Source organism: Carcharodon carcharias, chromosome 6 (assembly GCF_017639515.1).
Source record: "Carcharodon carcharias isolate sCarCar2 chromosome 6, sCarCar2.pri, whole genome shotgun sequence".
NCBI classification, from domain to species: domain Eukaryota; kingdom Metazoa; phylum Chordata; class Chondrichthyes; order Lamniformes; family Lamnidae; genus Carcharodon; species Carcharodon carcharias.
In genome coordinates this window covers 187,300,734-187,322,085 of record NC_054472.1, presented here as the reverse complement: position 1 = coordinate 187,322,085, position 21,352 = coordinate 187,300,734, and the positions used below count along the sequence as shown (strand labels likewise).

Here is a 21,352-nt window from a genome sequence, read left to right as displayed (position 1 = left end):
ATCCACAAAAGACACGTAGGGACAGGAACAGACCATTCAACGCTTTGAACCTGTTCTGCCATGCAGATCATGGCTGATCTACATCTGAATTCCATCCACTCACTTTGGTCCTGTATTCTTTTTAATACCCTTAGGCTAGCAAAGATCTATTGATCTCTGATTTAAAGCTATGGATTAAGCTAGCATCCTTTTGTTTTTTTTTTAACATGGTAGAGAGTTTGACATTGTTACCACGCTTTAGCATGAAGTGTTTTCTAACTCCTCAGTGGTTCTGATTGTATTGTTATGTCCATTGCCCGAGATTCTCCCACCAGTGGGGGAAAAGGTTTCTCTGCATCTACCCTATGAAGAACACACACAAACTAGGAGCAGGAGTAGGCCATTCGGGCCCACAGGCCTGCGTGCCTTTCAATAAGATCATGGCTGATCTGATTGTGGGCTCAACTCCACTTTCCTGTCTGCCCCTCCATAACCCTCGACTCCCTTGTCAGATCGAAAATCTAACTTAGCCATGAATATATTCAATGACCCAGCCTCCACTGCTCGTTAGGAAGAGAATTTCACGGACTAATGACCCTCAGAGAAGAAATTCTCCTAATTTTTAAACTCTGCCCTCACACACACACACACACGCCGCCCCCGTCCCCGCCCCCTGCCCCCAAGCTCTAGATTCTCCCACAAGGTGAAACATCCTTTCAGCATCTACTCTGTCTTACGTTTCTATAAGATCACCTCTCATTCTTCTAACCTCCAGTGGGGTTGGGGCCAACCTGCTCAATCTTTCCCCAAGATAACTCCTTCACTCCAGGAGTCTGTTGAGTGAATCTTTTCTGAACTGCAAATTCCTTTCAAAACCTACAAAAACATCTCCATCAAATCACCAGTTAACCTTCTATGTTCAAGGAATGGAAACCTAGTTTATGTACTCTCTCTTCATAATTAAACCCCTCGAGACCTGCTTACCATTGACCAGAAACTGAACTGGACCAGCCATATAAATACATGGGGCCACAAGAGCAGGTCAGAGGCCAGGAATCATGTGACGAGTAACTCACCACCTGACTCCCCAAAGCCTGACCACCAACTACAAGGCACAAGTCAGGAGTGTGATGGAATACTGCCCACTTGCCTGGATAAGTGCAGCTCCAAAAACACTCAAGAAGCTTGACAATGTCCAGGACAAAGAAGCCCGCTTGATTGGCACCACATCCACAAACATTCACTCCCTCCACCACCGACGCACAGTAGCAGCTGTGTGTACCATCTACAAGACTGCAGGAACTCACCAAGACTCCTTAGACAGCACCTTCCAAACCCACGACCACTACCACCTAGAAGGACAAGGGCAGCAGATAGATTGGAACACCATCACATGCAAGTTCCCCTCCAAGTCACTCACCATCCGTTCCTTCACTTTCGCTGGGTTAAAATCCTGGAACTCCCTCCCTAACTGCACTGTGGGTGTACCTACACCACATGGACTGCAGCGGTTCAAGAAGGCAGCTCACCACCACCTCCTCAAGGGCAATAAATGCTAGCCCAGCCAGCGATGCCCACATCTCCTGAATGAATTTTTTAAAAAAAGGAAAAAACATTCGGGTGATAGACGTGACTAAAAGATGACCCTGAGTTTAGGAAGAATTTGCATTTACCTCGGCCCTTTTTTGAGTGCGGTCACTGTTCAAGCAAATGCAGCCAGCTTATGCACAGCAAGATCCCATAAACAGCAAGTGGTTTAAAATATGAGTGACCTGATAGAGGCTTTAAGAATTAAGGTTTTATTTCCTAATTCAGGTGAAATGAATGTCATCCGATAGATGAGTTGAATATCCCTGAAGTTGCTGCATCTGTATTTTAGATGTGTGTTTTAGGTTTGGGTAGAAAGGGATCTATTTTAAGGAATTAATGCTGAAAGGATTCGCTTTTAGAGCTCTTGATTCCATTAAAGGAAAACAATTTTATTGCCTTGCGTATTTCAATTTTCCCTAGCGAAGTTTACCTGCCTTGCGGAAGTTGATGCCGAACTCCCAGGCTTTCATTCAACAGTGCCTACAGAAACCTGCAACTCCAGCCTCTACTCTTGCAGCTGTATCTGGAGCATCGAAACAAGCCAACCCAGGGCAGGCAACAAAGACCATCACAGTAACTAGTGCTTCACAGCAGGCAAAAGTCCTGCAGACCTTGCCATCGCCACAGATGGTAAGAAACAAACACATTCCTGTTACACCCTAATGCCAGTATATATCAATTGAATTGTTGGGGATGCTAGTTAGAAACCATTTCGAGCAAGTAGGATTATACAGAAATTCCATATCACCTTTAAAAGTAACGGACAAGGAAAAAAAAGAGAGGGTGGTAAAAGAAAATTGGACATATAGCTAAAAAGAAGAAATGTGTCTTAGCAGGGGAATGGTGGGCTAATTAGCCAATCCTTCAAAGAGCTGGCAGAGGCATGATGGGGCAAATGGCCTCTTCTGTAGGACTCTGTCTTTGTGTACAGTAATCTGACAATTTTTTAAAAATGCAAAATGTGAACTGATGGAGAAATATACATTATTTCATGAAAAGATGTGATTATGGTGCCAGACTCTTAGGTTCTCATTGTTATAGAGAAGCTACCAAAGCAATAGAATTTATTATAAGGAAGTTTCTGTACAGCAGCCAAACCAAGTTTGTCTGCCTGCTAGCTGCTGTAATTTGCTTCACTTGTAGGTCGTCCAACAGTCTGGAGTACTTATAAAGTCACAAGCAAGCACCCTGCCAAGGACTCAAACAGTGACTTTACAAAGGACCCCAAACCACATCATTGTGCCTGTATCAAAAAATCAGGTCAAAGAAACTCAAGCAGGTAAGGACATGTGCGAAAATAGTTTCCAAACACCAAATAATGGCATTAATTTCATTGGTGCTGGTATCATTATTCTTCACTTGTTAATCTGCTAAACATGTCACACACTGATGAGCTGCTTCTACTGACTGTGTTATTTTTAGAACTTGAACAGGGAGAAAATAAAGGCCAAATGGTTCCTCCATAATTAAGTGGTCCTGTAAAGCACCAACTCAAGCTATCATGGCCTGAAGGGGGGAGGGGGGAGGGGGGGGGGGGGGGGGGGGGGGTGGGGGGAAATGTTGAGTTTGATGGTCTCCCAGTTTGAGTTTCTAATCCCTGCTATATTGCTGTGAAGAGATATTGAACTAAAGTGGCATTGCCTGCACCCGTGGAATTCGCTGCTCCTGGCTGCAAATGACATGCCTCAAAAGGGACTAAAGAGGAACAGTTATGTCAGGAAAGGTGGAGGCATATGAGCATAGATAGCCAGAGTATTATCTCCAGTACTGGTCGTCACACTTTTTAAGAAGGATTCAACTCCTCGTTTTAAAGTTAGAGGTTGTCCTTTTAGGGCAGAGACGAGGAGAATTTTTCTCTTGAGGGTTGTGTGACTTTGGAACTCTCTGCCTCAGAAGGCGGTGGAGGTGGGGTCATCGAATATCTTTAAGGCGGAGGTAAACAAGACCAAAAATTGCTGGAAAAACTCAGCAGGCCTGACAGCATCTGTGGAGAGGAACACAGTTAACACTTTGAGTCCACATGACTCTTCATCAGAACTAAAGAGGAATAAGAAATGTGGTGAAATATAAGCTGTTTAAGTGGGGACGGGGGGTGGAGAACAGGTGGAGCTGGGTAGAGGACCAGTGATAGGTGGAGGCAAAGGAGAGATTGCCAAAGATGTCATAAACAATAGGACAAAGGGGTGTTGACGGCAGTGATTTTAGCCAAAGGGTGTGCTAATGGTGACATTAAGATAGAAAGCGGCGAGCAAGTGACAGATGGCCCTAGTGGGGTTGGGGTGGGGAGAAGGGATCGAAATAGGCTAAAAGGTGGAGATAAAACAATGGATGGAAATACATTTTAAAAATAATAATGGAAATAGGTGGGAAAAGAAAAAAATATATAAATATATAATAATTATTAGATAAAAAGAGGAAAAATGTATTAATTTTGCTTCCAATTTCCACCCTTCCATCATTTTCACATGGTCCTTCCCTCCCTTGGCCTCCCTGTCTCAATTTCTGGTGATAATCTATCCACTAATATTCATTACAAGCCTACCGACTCCCACTGCTACTTCGACTACAACTCCTCACACCCCGTTCCTGTAAGTACTCCATCCCATTCTCTCAGTTCCTTCGCCTCCGTCGCATCTGTTCCGATGATGCTACTTTCCAAAACAGTTCTTTTGACATATCTTCCTTCATCCTTAACCGAGGTTTTCCACCCATAGTGGTTGACAGGGCCCTCAACTGTGTCTGGCCCATCTCCCGTGCATCTGCCCTCACACTTTCTTCCCCCTTCCAGAACCATGATAGGGTCCCCCTTGTCTTCACTTATCACCCCACCAGCCTCTGCACTCAAAGGATCATCCTCCGCCATTTCCACCAACTCCTGCATGATGCCACCACCAAACACATCTTCCCTTCACCCCACCTGTCGGCATTCCATAGGGACCATTCCCTCCGGGACACCCTGGTCCACTGCTCCGTCACCCCATACACCTCAACCTCCTCCCTGGCACCTTCCCATGCAACCGCAGAAGGTGCAACACCTGCCCATTTACTTCCCCTCTCCTCACCGTCCAAGGGCCCAAATACTCTTTTCAATTGAAGCAGCATTTCACTTGCACTTCCCTCAACTCAGTCTACTGCATTCGCTGCTCCCAATGCGGTTTCCTCTACATTGGAGAGACCAAACACAGACTGGGTGACCGCTTTGCTGAATGCTTTCGGTCTGTCCGGAAGCATTACCCAGACCTCCCTGTCGCTTGCCATTTCAACCCTCCACCCTGCTCTCATGCCCACATGTCTGTCCTTGGCCTGCTGCAATGTTCCAGTGAAGCTCAACGTAAACTGGAGGAACAACACCTCATCTTCCAACTAGGCACTTTACAGCCTTCTGGACTCAACATTGAGTTCAACAACTTTACATCATGAACTCTCTTTCCTCCATCCTCACCCCTTTTTGATCCCCTTTTTTCTAATAATTACAATATATTTTTTTTCTTTTCCCACCTATTTCCATTATTATTTTTAAAATGTATTTCCATCCATTGTTCCATCCATACTTTTTAGCCTATTTCGATCCCTTCCCACCCCACCCCCACTAGGGCCATCTGTCAGTTGCTCGTCCTGCTTTCTACCCTTAATGTCACCATTAGCACATGCTTCAGCTAATATCATCACCGTCAACACCCCTTTGTCCTTTTGTCTATGACATCTTTGGCAATCTCTTCTTTGCCTCCACTTATCACTGGCCCTATCCAGCTCTACCCCTTAACAGCTTTTTTTCACCATATTTCTTATTCCTCTTTAGCTCTGATGAAGAGTCATGTGGACTCGAAACATTAACTTTGTCTTCCTTTCCACAGATGCTGTCAGACCTGCTGAGCTTTTCCAGCAATTTTTGTTTTTGTTTCAGATTTCCAGCATCCGCAGTATTTTGCTTTTATCTTAGTAGATTGATTCTTGTTAGTCAAGGGAATCAAAGGTTATTGGGGGTAGATGGGAATGTGGAATTTGAAACAGCCAGATCAGCCATGATCTTAATGAATGGTGGAGCAATCTCAAGGGGCCGAATGGCCTGCTCTGCTCTCATTTTGTATGTTCGTATGTATGTGAAAGCGTGCAGTGGTGATTTACCAGAATGGTTCCGAGGATTAGGAATTTTAGCTACAAGGTTAGGTTGGAGAAGCTGGCATTGTTTTTCTTGGAGCTAAGCGGATTGAAGGGCGATTTGATAGAGATGTACAATATTATTGCAGGTTTGGATAAGGTAGACAAAGAAAAGTTGTTCCCATTAGTTGTTGGTACAAGGGCCAAGAGAGACAGATTTAAGGTTTTGGGCAAGAGATGTGGGGAGGAATGAGTGGAAGAACTTTTTTGATGCAGCAAGTGCCTAATGACCTGAAATTCGCTGCCTACAAGGGTGGTGGAAGTGAAAACGATGAATGATTTCAAAAGGAATTGGATGGGTACTTGGGGGAAATAAACCTGCAGGACATTGGGATAGAGCGAGAGACTGGGACTGACTGGACTGGATTGGTCCTTCGAAAGCCAGCATGGACTCGATGGGCCAAATGGCACCCTCCCATTCCATAAAGATTCTGACTTGATTTAATTTTAAAATGTTCTCCTACTCTCCAACAACACCCCCCCCCCACCACCACCACCGCCACCACCACCACCACACCACCCCCCCACGACGACGACGACAACAACGCTTGGCCGAGTGCTTTAATGCTGATTTGAAAGATTTCCCTGTTCTGTTCAAGATTTGACATGTACTGATGACCTGGAGTTGGGTACACAATGGGTAAACAATGAGGAAGATGACAGACAAAAATTTATACTAGTGTAACACGATACATTTTACACGATACATTTTGAGGAGAGGCATTATGAGCTAAATGAGGGGCTGTAAGAATAGAGACATCTGGGTGTGTGCATAACAGATCCTCGAAGGTGGCTGATAGATTGAGAAGGCGGCTTTTTTTAAAAGGAATTGCTTGCTTTGTCACAACTAGAGGGGAATAAGCTATAAAAACAAAGAAATTATGCTGAACTTTCCTTAACTTGGGAAGGCTGTTGATGCCTCTGGGAGGGTGCAGAGATTTATCAGGATGGTACCAAAGATGAGGGACCTCAGGAACATGGAGAGACTGGAGGAGTTTGGATTGTTCTCCTTCGAGCAGAGAAGGTTATGACGAAATTTGATTAACGGTGTCCAGAATCAATAAGGGTTTTTTAGAGTAAATAAGAAGGACCTATTTCGAGTGGCAGAGGGGTGATATAACGCAGATTTGAGGTGATTGGCAAAAGAACCAGAGATGACGTGAGGAATTTTTTTATGCAGCGAATTGCTATGATCTGGAACGTGTCCTGAAAGGGTGGCGGACGCAGATTCAGTGGTAACTTTGGAAAGGGAATTGGATAAATACCTGTAGGGAAAAAAATACAGGGCATTGAGGAAAGTGTAGGGGAATGGAACTAACTGGATAGCTCTTTCAAAGAGCCAGCATAGACATGACAGGCTGAATGTCCTCTTCTCTGATATGTATCGGCAAATGCAGTTACGTTCGGAACAAGTGCAATCCAATTACGTTCTGAAGTTTGGCGCGCACAACAGCAGGCATGGCATTTGTTCTGTTAATTTGTTTTATTTTGGTTTGTATATCTGACTGATCACTAAAACACGTTACAAATAATAACCTGTAGTTAGCAGCCCAAGACATACAGGCATGATTTATGGAACGTAAAATAATTGTTGACATCACAATGCAACACTTTGGCCACTGAAATATAAATGCGACAAAAACTAATTGTCTGCATACCCTGTGTGCATTGCAACCATGACAGAATTGTTCACTCCATCTCCACCATTGTAGCCAGGCTTGTCCTGTTGAGCTCCAGCTGTGGCTTAGTGGGTAGCATCCTCACCTGAGTCAGAAGGTTGTGGATTCCAAACCTACCGCCAGATGCTTGAGCACAAAAATCTAGATTGATCCTCCCTGTTCTGGAGCTGAGGGAGTGCTAAACTGTTGGAGGCGCTGGCCTTTTGATAGGTTAAACTGAGGCTCCTGTCTGCCCCCTCAAATGGATGTATAGGACCCTGGGTCACTATTTAAAAGTTCTCCACAGTGCCCTGACCAATACCTAAAACCAGATTATCTGGATGGTTGGTTGTTTGCTGTTTATGGGATCTTTCTGTGTGCAAATCAGTTGCTGTGTTTCCTGCGTTGCCATACTGACTGCACGTCAAAAATCGCTTCTTTGGTTGCAAATGCAAATCTTTCGCTAAGTTTTAGAAAATGTTTCATTTGCATTTATTCGTAAGTCCAGTATATCGCAATTTGTCCAGAAAGTGCAAAGAGATATGAGCATAATAGTGGGCTGACAATTTATCTGCTGTGTTTTCCAGGTGAGAGCTGTTACCTGCTCAAAAGAATAAACTTTGCTTTCCTTAACCAGGTGCTGCAACTTTGGTTACAAAAGTATCGCTCGCACAAGTGAACAAGAATCCAACAAGTGTTCTACTGCAAACCTCACCTGGTCAAATAATCAAAAAAGAAGCTGGAGGCATCACCTTCAGGTAAAAACTGTTAGAACAAGTGTCTCAAAAATGATCATTGCATGTGCCAAAGCATGTAATGGAATTATGCTTTTAATTTCACACAATTAATTGTACCACAAGTCAGAATGACTGCTGCAGGGTCTGATGTGACTGTCATATTTGAGTACAGTGTAGCAGCTAGCTGTGAATGACCTTAGGATATAGTGAAGCCTGGTCCTAGAGACTGTCACAAATGATGGGCAATCATTAAATGCGGAATACTTCATTACTGTCCAGATATTTTAATTCAGCATCTCTCTAACCTGCTCTTTATCTTAACTCATGGGCACCAGGCGGATTGCTACCGTGATGCCCCACAGGTGATTTTAATTGCCGGTAAGCCCATTTTCTGATGAGTGCGCTGGGTTGACATCAGCTTTAGAGAATCACTAGAAATGACCACACAGAAGAGGTCATTCAGCCCCTTTGAACCTGATCCAGAGTTAGAGCTCTCAAAATGGAAGCACGATATGTTTTATATTTGCGCTTGTGGAATTGCCAAATCGAGGCCTGCTCAATGAGAAATGATTCCGAGAATCTGTAATTGTTGTGGGGCTGGTGGTTAGAACACCTGTATATACTTCTGGCTTGGTGTGCAACAGCAGGAGAGCAGAACCTTAAGACTAAAATTCCTTTCACGTAATGAAAACTGGCCTTTTAACCAGCTGTGTTTGTGCTGGTCTGCATCAGCCCTTTGAAAGCCATAAACCTGATTTTAAACTGTGCATGTGTTTATGATCACCTGCGACTGAATTGGTCCATTTAATCTGAGTGTATAGCGTAAAACAATAAAACATGTGGAATTATGCAGTATTTATTGGATTGAGGTATCTTCTGAAGCACTTTCAGAGGCATCTTCACAAGACTTGTATGGCTGAACCCACAGTACAGTGGGTGCATGTGCAAGTTTGGATGAGGAATTTTAGCCTCTGGACATTAGGAGACCACTGTGCTCCTTGTATCATAGGATCTTTTACCTGAGTAGTGATGGGGCCTCAGCTTAACACTTAGCATCTTGCAGACCAGAAGGAGGCCTCTTAGCCCATCATTCTTGTCCAATTAGTTTCACTGCTCTTTCCTCAAAGTCCTGTAAAACTTTCCTTTTCACCTCATTTAAATGCATAAAATCCCGAGAGGGCTTGAAGGGGTAAATGCTGAGAGACTGTGTTTCCTCTGGCTGGAGAATCTATAGGGGTTGTGGATAAGGCGTCGGCCATTTCAGACTGAGATGAGAAATTTCTTCACGTAGAAGTTAGTGAATCTTTGGAATTCTCTACCCCAGAGAGCTGTGGCTGCTCAGTTGTTTAGTATAGTCCAGGCTGAGATCGAAAGATCTTTGGTGAGGGATGCAGGGATGGGGTGGACATGTTGAGTTCAGGTAGAGGATCAATCGTAATCGTAATAAATGATGAAGCAGGCTGCAGGGGCCATGTTTACCCCTTCTATTCCTTATGTTCTAGTGTGCATCAAATTCTCTTTTGGTTCACTGGTGTCAGTTGCTCAGGAAAGTAAATACCACTTCCTTTGTGTACTGGAGTTCGCTCTGGCAGCATGATATTTTTCTACAGAAGGACATAATCCAGGAGTGTTGCAGTGGTACCCTCTTGTTCTGAGCCAGTTATTCATGTCTCTCATACAATCCTCCACATATCCCATGAATCCTTTTCTTTTTGAAGGTGGGCTGTGAACCCACTTGTGGAGATGAGACCGGATACTCCCTTTGGCTGCCATCCATTTCATGAGGCGATTGTTTGTTTCTTGGTGGCCGACTGTGTTCAATGATATTAGTGTCCTCTCCAGGGCGCAATTTTTGAAAACCCTGAATTGTCCAATCATCATGGTCCCCCTCTTGGCCTCCCTGGATGGCTCCAAAGGAATGCCACGCACCACATTTTGCACCAGCTTGGTTGCAGGCGTTGGCAGAAAGGTGATAAGAGTTAGGCATCAGTCCGCCTTTGGCTCCACTTCAGATTTTTTTCTTCATGTTTACTCCTATAGCCTTCAGCCCTCCCAGGGTGTCCACAAAGCAGTAGAACTATTTGCCCATAGCTGGGAATTTTGTGTGTCAGGGTGTGTCCACATGCCAGTTGACTGGCGCACTGCATGTCTGGTGGTCAAACCTCTGAGTTCCTCTGAAGCATTAACCTGGGGCCATGAGGGACCCAGTTTCTGTGTGTCGCCATGAGGAAGCACAGTTGACTTGTCGTTGGAGATGCTGTGTACTGATAGAGGGAGACCTACAAATGACACTGTCTTTTCACATTGCTGCTAGCCAGCGGTATAAGTTGCAAGTGAGAAGCAATCTGGCACGCAAAAAAACAGAACTCTCTTCACCCACACACTAGACACATCGTATTAACCTGTTGGACACCTGGATACTGAGGCCAGATACTAATGGTTAAGATACTTTTATTTCACACGGACTGTTTGTCAGTAACAAGACAAAAGTCATGGAATTGCTATGATCAGTGGGTAGTAGAAATCGAACACTCGCACTCAAAAAGCTGTTGAGGCTGAGGAGTCAACTGAAAATGTCAAAGCTTGAGATGGATAGATTTTTGTTGAATAAGGGTATTGAAGAATATGGAACCAAGGCAGATCAATCAAATTAAGATACTGATAGCCTGATCTGAATGAAAGGCAGAATATGTTCGAGGGGCTGGAGGACCATTACCTGTTTTAACGTTACACTACCACCTGTGCAAGGCATGCACGTGGCTCACCTGGTGCCTCTTTTTTTAACTTGAGGAAATTAATGAAAATACTGCATCTTGCGAGCAAACTGTTATCTTGATCTGTGTGTGCGTTACAATCTGGCAGTGGTAGATGTTCTTTGTGGTGGCTTAGATGTCTCTCGTCCCATACAAAAGCTTTCTCCTGTCTTTGCTGAAAAGGAAGACATGGTGCTGAAGCTTTTCGTATTCCACTCATCAGGACAAATGCAAGAATGCCAAATTTCAAACTATTACAATTTATATTACAGGAGGAAAGGGCTGGCAAGTTTGCTTTCAATGACACCATGTGTCCTCAAATCAATGGTGTAACCATGAGCGCTCCTCTAGGTACATCGCTTGCTAGTATTTTCATCAATTACCATGAGAAACGTATTTTTCATGGAATGAGCCCGATCCACCTACCCAGTGTATGTTTCTGATAGGTGGGTCATACATTAACGATCTTTGAATCTACAGCCATGTGGAAGGATTTCCTCACACATGTTTAAGACGCTTCACCCTACACTTAGATTTGCTTTTGAGATGGAGCAGTCTAATATGCTCCCTTTTTTCAATGTGCTAGTTGAGGGATCTGCTAATGGGATCTCCACTACTACTATCTACTGCAGGCCTACGTTCACCGGCCAGTATTTGCTTTGGGATTTGTATAGCTACTTGTAGTTGATGAGTGCAAGATGAATAGCTTCAGCAACTTATCTCTCTTTCCAACAACACTCAAGTTTAAAACTTGAGCTTGTTAGATTTTTAATTGACTCCCCAGCTTTTTGAGTGGGAGTGTTCCAGATTTCCGCCACCCACTGATCATAGTAATTCCAACTCTTTTTTCTGCTGTGGTAAATGACAGCTTTCTGGGAAGAGCTGTATCCATTCCAGATTATCCTATAGCAGAAGTAGTAACCCTTGATGGGGCTCTCTTCTGAAGCAGAGGTGGCGAACTTAAGCCTTGATGACCCTAGACAAAAATTCCTCTGCACGGCATCTGCATTTATTGTCATTCATGAGCTTGTTACTATTGAATCTGCTTCTGCCATTCTTTCAGGCAGTGCATTTCAAATTATTATAACCTGCTGTGTGGACTAAAAAATTCTCCCCTGATTACCTTAAATCTGTTGCCTCTAGTGACTGACTCTCCTGCCATCGGAAGCAGATTTTTAAAAAAAAAATTCGTTCACGGGATGTGGGCTTCGCTGGCTGGGCCAGCCTTTATTGTCCATCCCTAATTTCCATTGAAGGTGGTGGTGAGCTGCCTTCTTGAACCGCTGCAGTCCATGTGGTGTAGGTACACCCACAGTGCTGTTAGAGAGGGAGTTCCTGGATTTTGACCCAGCGATAGTGAAGGAACGACGATATATTTCCAAGTCAGGATGGTGACTAACTTATCGCGACTCAGGTATTGCGCTTTAATGCAAAGTCCCACTGTTCCCTGAGCCAACAAACGTGAAAAAGTTTGATCATTCTGCCAGATTGCCCCAATTCTACCTAATTGTTTAATTTAGGTTAACAGAATACGAGCACCAGGTTTGTAAACTTAACAGGTAAACAACGGTTTATTGAACAAACTGTCGTTAACCAGTGGCAAAAAAAAAATGAGCTGCTAATTTCTAACACTATAACTTAAACTCTACTCCTTAAATCCCTATACACACACATACAAGACACATAAGACACACAAAAGCATGGATTTTATGGGTGGGATAAAACAGTTCAATAGCACCAATTCTGGAGTATAGGATTTGATGGGTTGATTTTGATTGATGCCTTCCAAATTCCTTTCAGTTCCTGTTGATGACATGAGGTGGTCTTCCAGCACTTTCAGTATTTAGTTCACTGGTTGAGAACTTGTTTTTCAATGTCTCTAACAGTGATTTCCCCTTTGCCTCTTGACAGGGGTTTTCCGAGAGAGAGAGAGCATGCTATAGAGATATGAGGAGAAAAAAAAACAACTTGCTATTACTGTGGAATTATTGGAATCTTCCATACACAGGAGAGAGAGGTTTTAGATTTGTTCCTTTCAGGCTAGGAGCTATTTGGCTGCACAGCTCTTTACACAACCCCTAGTCACCTAATCAGGAGCCAATTAAACTGCTGTTGTCAGGCAGCTCCCTTGGTCCAGCACTCCTTTCTGGCACCATCCTGGCTTTCATGGCGCACACTGTTCCAGGACTGCAAAATTGTATATATATCACATCCTGTTCCACTGGTCATGTCTTTCAATCTGCAGACATTGTAATTCTAATCTGCAGTCAGCAGAAAATAAAAAGATATGTTCTTTACAACAGAAATGAGAAGGTGTGTTCCTTACATCTATCTGCTGTCCTTATCCTTCTAGATGGCAGTGGTCATGGGTTTGGAAGGTGTTGTCTAAGGAGCCCTGATGAATTCCTGCATTGCGTCTTGTAGATGGTACACACTACTGCTACTGTGCGTCAGTGAAGGAGGGAGTGAATGTTTGTGAATATGCTGTGAATCAAGCTAGGCTGCTTTGTCCTAGATGGTGTTGAGCTTCTTGCGTGTTGTTGGAGCTGCACTCATCCAGGCAAGTAGGGAGTATTCCATCACACTTGCGCTGTATAGATGGTGGACAGGCTTTGGGGAGTCAGGAGGTGAACTACTCGCTGCAGGATTCCTAGCCTCTGACCTTCTCTTGTAGCCACAGTATTTATATGGCTAATCCAGTTCAGTTTCTGGTCAATGGTAAGCCCCCAGGATGTTGCTAGTGGGGGATTCAATGATGCTAATGCCATTGAACGTCAAGGGGCGATGTTTAGATTCTCTCTTGTTAGAGATGATCATTGCCTGACACTTCTCTGGCGCAAATGTTACTTACCACTTGTCACCAAAGCCTGGATATTATCCAGGGCTTGCTGCATTTGGGCATGACTCCTAAGATACTGAAGCAGTCCATGAATGGTACTGAACATAGTGCAATCATCAGCGAACATCCCCACTTCTGGCCTTATGATGGAAGGCAGGTCATTGCTGAGGCAGCTGAAGATGATTGGGCCGAGGGCCTGAGGAACTCCTGCAGTTTTGTTCTGGAGCTGAGATGATTGACCTCCAACAACCACGGGCTTCTTCCTTTGTGCTAGGTTTGACTCCAACCAGCGGAGAGCTTCCCCCTGATACAAGGGCAGTCACTCTCAGATCACCTCGGGAGTTCAGCTCTTTTGTCCATTTTGAACCAAGGCACTGTCCACTGCCTTCAGCCATTTCTTAATATCACGTGGAGTGAATTGAATTGGCTGAAGACTGGCATCTGTGATGCTGGGGATCTCTGGAGACAGCTGAAATGGATCATACGCTCGGCACTTCTGGCTGAAGATTGTGGCAAATACTTCAGCCTTATCTTTTGCATTGATGTGCTGAGCTCTCCCATCATTGAGAACGGGGGTATTGGTGGAGCTGCCGCCTCCAGTGAGTTGTTTAATTATCCACCACCATTCACGACTGGTTGTGGGATCACTTTGCTCTGTCTATTGCTGCTTATGCTGTTTGGCACGCAAGTAGTCCTGTGTTATAGCTTCACCAAGTTGATACCTCATTTTTAGGTGTGCCTGGTGCTGCTCTTGGCATGCCCTCCTGCACTCTTCATTGAACCAGGGTTGACCCCCTGGCTTGATGGTAATAGTAGAATGGGGGATTTGCCAGGCCATGAGGTTGCAGATTGTGTTTGAGTACAATTCTGCTGCTGCTGCTGGCCCAATGCGCCTCATGGATGCCCAGTCTTGAGTTGCTAGATCTGTTTGAAATCTATCCCATTTAGCATGGTGGTAGTGCCGCACAACATGATGGAGGGTATCCTCAATGTGAAGGTGGGACTTCGTCTCCACAATGACTATGCGGTGGTCACTCCTACCAATACCGTCATGGACAGATGCATCTGCGGCAAGCAGGATGGTGAGGATGAGGTCAAGTATGTTTTTCCTCTTGGTTCCTTCACCCCCTGTCGAAGACCCAACCATGTCATTTAGGACTTGGCCAGTTTGGTCAGTAGTGGTGCTACTGAGCCACTCTTGGTGGTGGGCATCGAAGTCTCCCATCCAGAATACATTCTGCGCCCTTGGCATCTTCAGTATTCCCTCCAAGTGATATTCAACATGGAGGAGCACTGATTCATCAGCTGAGGGAGGGTGGTACATGATAATCAGCAGGAGGTTTCCTTACCCATTTTTGACCTGATGCTATGAGACTTCATGGGGTCTGGAGTCCTCTGGCGTATTACATCAAGAACACTCATAATTGTGAACACTTCTGTTAAATCTTCCTGTAGCCTTCTAGAATTCACCTCTTTTGTCCAAGTTTGGACCAAGGCAGTAATGAGGTCAGGAGCTGTGGCCCAAAATGAGCATCAGTGAGCAGGTTTTTGCGATGTAAGTGCCACTTGATAGCATTGTCAACAACACCTTGCATCACTTTGCCGATGATTCAAAGTAGACTGATAGGGTGGTAATTAGAAGGATTGGATTTGAGCTATTGTTTGTGTACAGGATATAAATGGACAATTATCTACATTGTCCTGTAGCTGCTAGTGTTGTAGCTGTACTGGAACATTTTGGCTAAGGGTGTGGCTAATTCTGGAGCACGCGTCTTCAGTACTATAGCTGTGAAGTTGTCTGGGCCGCTAGCCTTTGCTGTATCCAGTGCCTTCAACTGTTTCGTAATGGTACAAGGAGTGAATCAAATTGTCTGAAGGCTGGCGTTCCTGGTGTCCTGGTTAATATTTATTCCTCAATCAGTGTCACCAAAACAGGTTATCTAGTCATTGTTGTTTGTGGGAGCTTGCTGTAAGCAAATTGGCTGCTGTGTTTCTGACATTACAACAGTGACTTCACTAAAGTACTTTACTGGCTGTAAATCACTTTGGGACATCCTGAGGTCATGAAAAGTGCTGGGTATATTTTTAACTTGAGTGCTGCAATAATGGATTTGTTGTACTCTGACATCACAATGTAAAGCATCTTTTGAAGTTGTTGATGTAACTGAACAGAGGATGGTTGACAGGAAAAGTTGTAAGTTGCATGATATTGTTTTCCAAGTTATTAAACAGCTATGAGGCCATCAATTGAGGCAAGTTTTATTTCTGGACTTGTGCGCTGCAAGTGTGCGATGCCACAAAATGTAGTTTCAAATAATTTCCAGAATTGGTTTACTGGCTGCCGGATTGGTAATAGTGGTGATAAGTTATCAGACGATAGAGCCATCATCCAAAGTTATCCAAACTTAAGTTGTAATGTATAGTTTTAGAACTATGTAGAATACTTTCCATACCTCAAATATCTAGATATTTGCTTGTTATGCATGGGGGCTTTATAAATAGAGGTTGCTCAGTAAGATAAGAGCCCATGGTGTTAGAGGCAAGGTACTAGCATGGATAGAAGATTGGCTGTCCGGCAGAAGACAGAGAGTGGGGATAAAGGGGGTCCTTCTCAGGATGGCAGCCGGTGACTAGTGGAGTTCTGCAGAGGTCAGTGTTGGGACCACAACTTTTCACTTTATACATTAATGATCTAGATGAAGGAACTGAGGGCATCCTGGCTAAGTTTGCAGATCATACAAAGATAGGTGGAGGGACAGGTGGTATTGAGGAGACAGGGAGGCTGCAGAAGGATTTGGACAGGTTAGGAGAATGGGCAAAGAAGTGGCAGATGGAATACAACGTGGGCAAGTGTGAGGTCATGCACTCTGGTAGGAAGAACAGAGGCATAGATTATTTTCTAAATGGGGAGAGAACTCAGAAATCTGGAGTGCAAAGGGACTTGGGAGTCCTAGTCCAGGATTCTCTTAAGGTTAACTTGCAGGTTGAGTTGGTAGTTAGGAAGGAAAATGCAATGTTGGCATTTATTTCAAGAGAACTAGAATATAAAAGCAGGGATGTGCTGTTGAGGCTTTATAAGGTTCTGGTCAGACCACATTTAGAATATTGTGAGCAATTTTGGGCCCCGTATCTCAGGAAGGATGCTCTGGCCCTGGAGAGGGTCCAGATGAGGTTCACGAGAATGATAAAAACAAAAAAACTGCGGATGCGGGAAATCCAAAACAAAAACAGAATTACCTGGAAAAACTCAGCAGGTCTGGCAGCATCGGCGGAGAAGAAAACGTCAACTCTTTTCTTCTCCGCCGATGCTGCCAGACCTGCTGAGTTTTTCCAGGTAATTCTGTTCACGAGAATGATCCCAGGAATGAAAGGCTTAACATACGAGGAACGTTTGCGGGCTGTGGGTCTATACTCGATGGAGTTTAGAAGGATGAGGTGGGATCTGACTGAAACTTAGAGAATACTGAAAGGCCTGGATAGAGTGGACTTGGGGAAGATGTTTCCATTAGTAGGAGAGACTAGGACCCGAGTGCACAGCCTCAGAGTAAAGGGAAGACCTTTTAAAACAGAAATGAGGAGAAACTTCTTTAGCCAGAGAGTGGTGAATCTGTGGAATTCATTGCCACAGAAGGCTGTGGAGGCCAGGTCATTGAGTGTAGTTAAGACTGAGATAGATTAAGTTCTTGATTGGTAAGGGGATCAAAGGTTACAGGGAGAAGGCGGGAGAATGCAGTTGAGAAACTTATCAGCCATGATTGAATGGCGGAGCAGTCTCGATGGGCCGAATGGCCTAATTTCTGCTCCTATGTCTTATGGTCTAGGTATTGTTATTTATATAACGCTTTTAATAACCACCAGACTTCACAAACTGCTTTACAGCCAATGAGCTAGGTTTTCATGTTCTGTTGATTGATGGATAGATATTGGCCAGGACACCAGGGAGAACTCATACGAACATATGAAATAGGAGTAGAAGTAGGCCATTTGGCCCCTCGAGCCTGCTGTGCCATTCAATAAGTTTGTGGCTGGTCTGTTTGTACTTCTAATTCCATATTCCCATCTACCCCTGATAACCTTTGATTCCCTTGCCTAACAGGAATCTAGCTACCTCTGCCTTAAAGATATTGAATGACCCCGCCTCCAGTACCTTCTGAGTCAGAGCGTTCCAAAGTGTCTCAACCCTCAGAGAAAAAAAAAAATCTCCTCATCTCCCCCCTAAAAGGGTGGCCCCTTGTTCTAGACTCACTCACAAGAGGAAACATCATTTTTGAGTCCACCTTGTCAAGGCCATTCAGGGTCTTATATACGTCAATCAAGTGAACCCTCTCTCTTTAAACTCCAGTGGAAACGAGCCCAGTCTGTCCAACCTTTCCTCTTAAGACAGCCCACTCATTCCAGGTATCAATCTAGTAAACCTCCCCTGAACCGTCTCTAACACATGTACATCCTTTATTAAATATGGAGACCAAAACTGCACACAGTATTCAAGATGCAGTGTCACTTATGCCCTGTATAACTCGAGCATAACATCCTTACTTTTATATTAAATTCCTCTAGTAATAAAGGATAGCATTCCATTAGCTGCCTTAATTACTTGTACCTGTGTACTAACTTTTTGTGTCTCGTGTACTAGAACCTCAATTCTTCAGTATTTCTCCATTTAAGTAATACTCTGCTTTTTTATTCTTCCTGCCAAAATGAACAACTTCTCATTTTCCTACATTATACTCATATGTCAGATTTTTGCCCACTCACTGAACCTATCCATATTCGTCTGCAACCTCCTTATGCCCCCTCCTGAACATATTTTCCTACCTATCTTTGTGTCGTCCGCAAATTGAGCTACCATGCTTCTCGCCCCTCATCTAAGTCATTGATATAAATTGTAAAAAGTTGAGGCCCCAGACCCCTGCAGGACTCCACTTGTTACATCCAACCAATCAGAAAATGACCAATTTATGCATACTCTATTTTCTACCAGCCGGCAAATCTACCATCTGTGCTATTGTGTTATCCTCATGAGCTTTTATTTTCCACAATAACCTTTGACGTGGCACCTTATCAAATGCCTTCTGAGAATCCAAGTACAGCATGTCTGTAGGCTCCCCTTTATCTATGGGGCAAGTTACTCCTTCAAAGAACTCCAATAAATTGGTTAAACATGATTTCTCTTTCACAAAACCATGCTGACTCTTCCCAAATTACCTTGAGTTCTTCCTCCTCAATGATCCATTCTAGCACCCTTCCCACTACAGACATCAGGCTAACTGGCCTGTTTTCTGCCTCCTTCCATTCTTGAATGGAGGGATTATATTTGCTTCTTTCCAGTCTGATGGAACCTTTCCAGAACCTAGTGAATTTTAGAAAATTAACACCAACACATCGACTATCTCATTAGCCACCTCCTTTAAGACCCTAGGATGAAGTCCATCAGGACCTGTAGATTGTCAGCCCACAGCTCCAACAATTTGCTCAGTTAAAGCTTCCCTCGTGATTGTAATTTCATCAATTTCAATCTTTCCATTTTTAAATACCTGAAGAAGTTCTTACTTTCTGTTTTCACATTTCTAGCTAGCATCATCTCACACTAATTTATTCCTCCTAATTAACATTTTAGTCATTCTCTGCTGTTCTTTATATTCTGACCAATCAGCTGACCTGCCACTCATCTTTGCACAGTTGTATGCTTTTTCCTTAAGTTTGGTGTTTTCCTTAACTACTTTAATTAACCAGGGATGGTGGACCCTCCCCTTAGAATATTTCTTTATAGTAGGAATATACTTATTCTAAGTATTCTGAATTATCCCCTTAAATGTCTCCCACTGCTCCTCTATTGATCTATTCCCTAGCCTAGTATCCCAATTCAGTTCATCTTGCTCAGCTTTCATGCCCACATTGTTGCCCTTTTTAAAATACTAATCTTAAATCAACTCTTCTCTCTTTCAAACTGGATGTAAAATTCAGCATATTGTGGACACTGCTACCTAGGGGTGCCTTTATTCTGAGGTCTTTAACCCTGTCACATTCCCCAATACCGACTCTAATATAACCTGCTCTCTGCTTGGTTCCAGAATGTGCTACTCTGAAACTATTTTGAAAGCATCCATGAACTCCTCATCCAGGCTGCTACTGCCAATCTGATCTTTCCAGTTTACATGTAGATTAAAATCACCCATGATTATTGCAGTCCCTTTATCACAAGCACCCAATATTTCTTCTTGTATACTTTGTCCTACATTGTGGCTACTGTTGGGGAGCCTGTCGACCACTCCCACTGGTGACTTGTTTCCCCTACTATTCCTCATCTTTACCCAAACTGATTCTATATCCTGAACCAAAGTCATCTCTAACTATAGCATCAGTGCCACCTTTGTTTAACAGTGCTACCCCTCCACCTTTACCTAGCTTCCTATTATTCTTGAATATCATATACCCTTCAATATTCAGGACCCAAACCTTGTCATCCAGCAGCCAGGTCCCTGTAATGGCTATCAGATCATTTATTTACTTCAGTGTGCACTATCGATTCATTTACTTTGTTATGAATGTTCTGTGCATTTAGATACAGAGCCTTTAGTTTTGTTACCTTGTTGTCTTTGTAACATCTAATCTTGACTACTGGTGCATTCTTAGGTTTTTCTCACTTTCCCTTCCCCTTCCTGCCATTCTCTAACCCTCATTTCCCATATGACTATTTTACTCTCCTGCTTTGACTAACTCTATCTCATGATTTGCAACATCTACCCAAGTTTGATCCCCCATTACCCCCCCCCACCTCATTTAGTTTAAAGCCCCATCTGCTTCCCTAGTTATGTGGTTTGCTAGAACCTCAGCCCTGGCATGGTTCAGGTGTAGACCGTCCCAAAGGTACAGCCCCCACTTTCCTCAGTACTGATGTCAGTGCTTCACAAACCAGAACCCACTTCTCCCACATCAGTCTTTGAGCCACGCATTCATCTGTCTAATCCTATTTGCCCTATGCCAATTTTGCACGTGGCTCAGGTAATAACCCAGAGATTATTACCTTTGAGGTTCTACTTCTCAATTTGATGCCTCGCTCCTCATACTGACTATGCAGAACCTCTTTCCTAGTTCTACCTAAGTCATTGGTACCTACACAGACCATGACGACCCCAACTGCAAGTTCCTCTCCAGCCCTGGGTAGATGTCCCGAAGTCTGGCCCTGGGCAGGCGACACAGCTGTCTAGACCCTTGCTCTTTGCTACAGAGAACAGTGTCAATCCCCCTCACTATACTGTCCCTTGCCACTGCTTCGTTGCTGTTTACTCCTGCTGCTTGAATGGCTTCCTGTGCCAGGGTCAGCCTGCTCATCCACCTTGTAAATCTCGCTTTCGTCCACAAGTTTTGAACACCTCAAACCTGTTTGACAATTGCAAAGTCTGAGGCCCCTCCGCCCCTCAGCCTTAATAAATCACTGATTACATGTTTGCCAGAGTATTATATCCAATTTAGGAAGGATGTCATGGCCTTGGTGAGGGTGGAGAGCAGGCTTGTCCAACAATTTTGCTTGGTGGGCTATATTTGAATATTTTTCTCACCCAACAAGCCAATGAGCAAGTTTCAGAAAGATGAGGTTTGGCACAACAATAAACTGAATTTCAAAAAAAAAATTGAGGT

General features: G+C 43.9%; 1 protein-coding gene across 1 annotated transcript in view; it reads left to right on the top strand.

Moving 5' to 3' along the window:
* LOC121278865 (transcription initiation factor TFIID subunit 4-like) overlaps positions 1–21,352 on the top strand; it is a 164,133-nt gene that overhangs the window by 40,623 nt on the left and 102,158 nt on the right. The window contains exons 7-9 of the mRNA XM_041189322.1: positions 1,990–2,199; positions 2,713–2,848; positions 8,023–8,143. Of these exons, the coding sequence (XP_041045256.1) occupies positions 1,990–2,199; positions 2,713–2,848; positions 8,023–8,143 (467 nt within the window). The remainder of the gene's footprint in view (positions 1–1,989; positions 2,200–2,712; positions 2,849–8,022; positions 8,144–21,352) is intronic.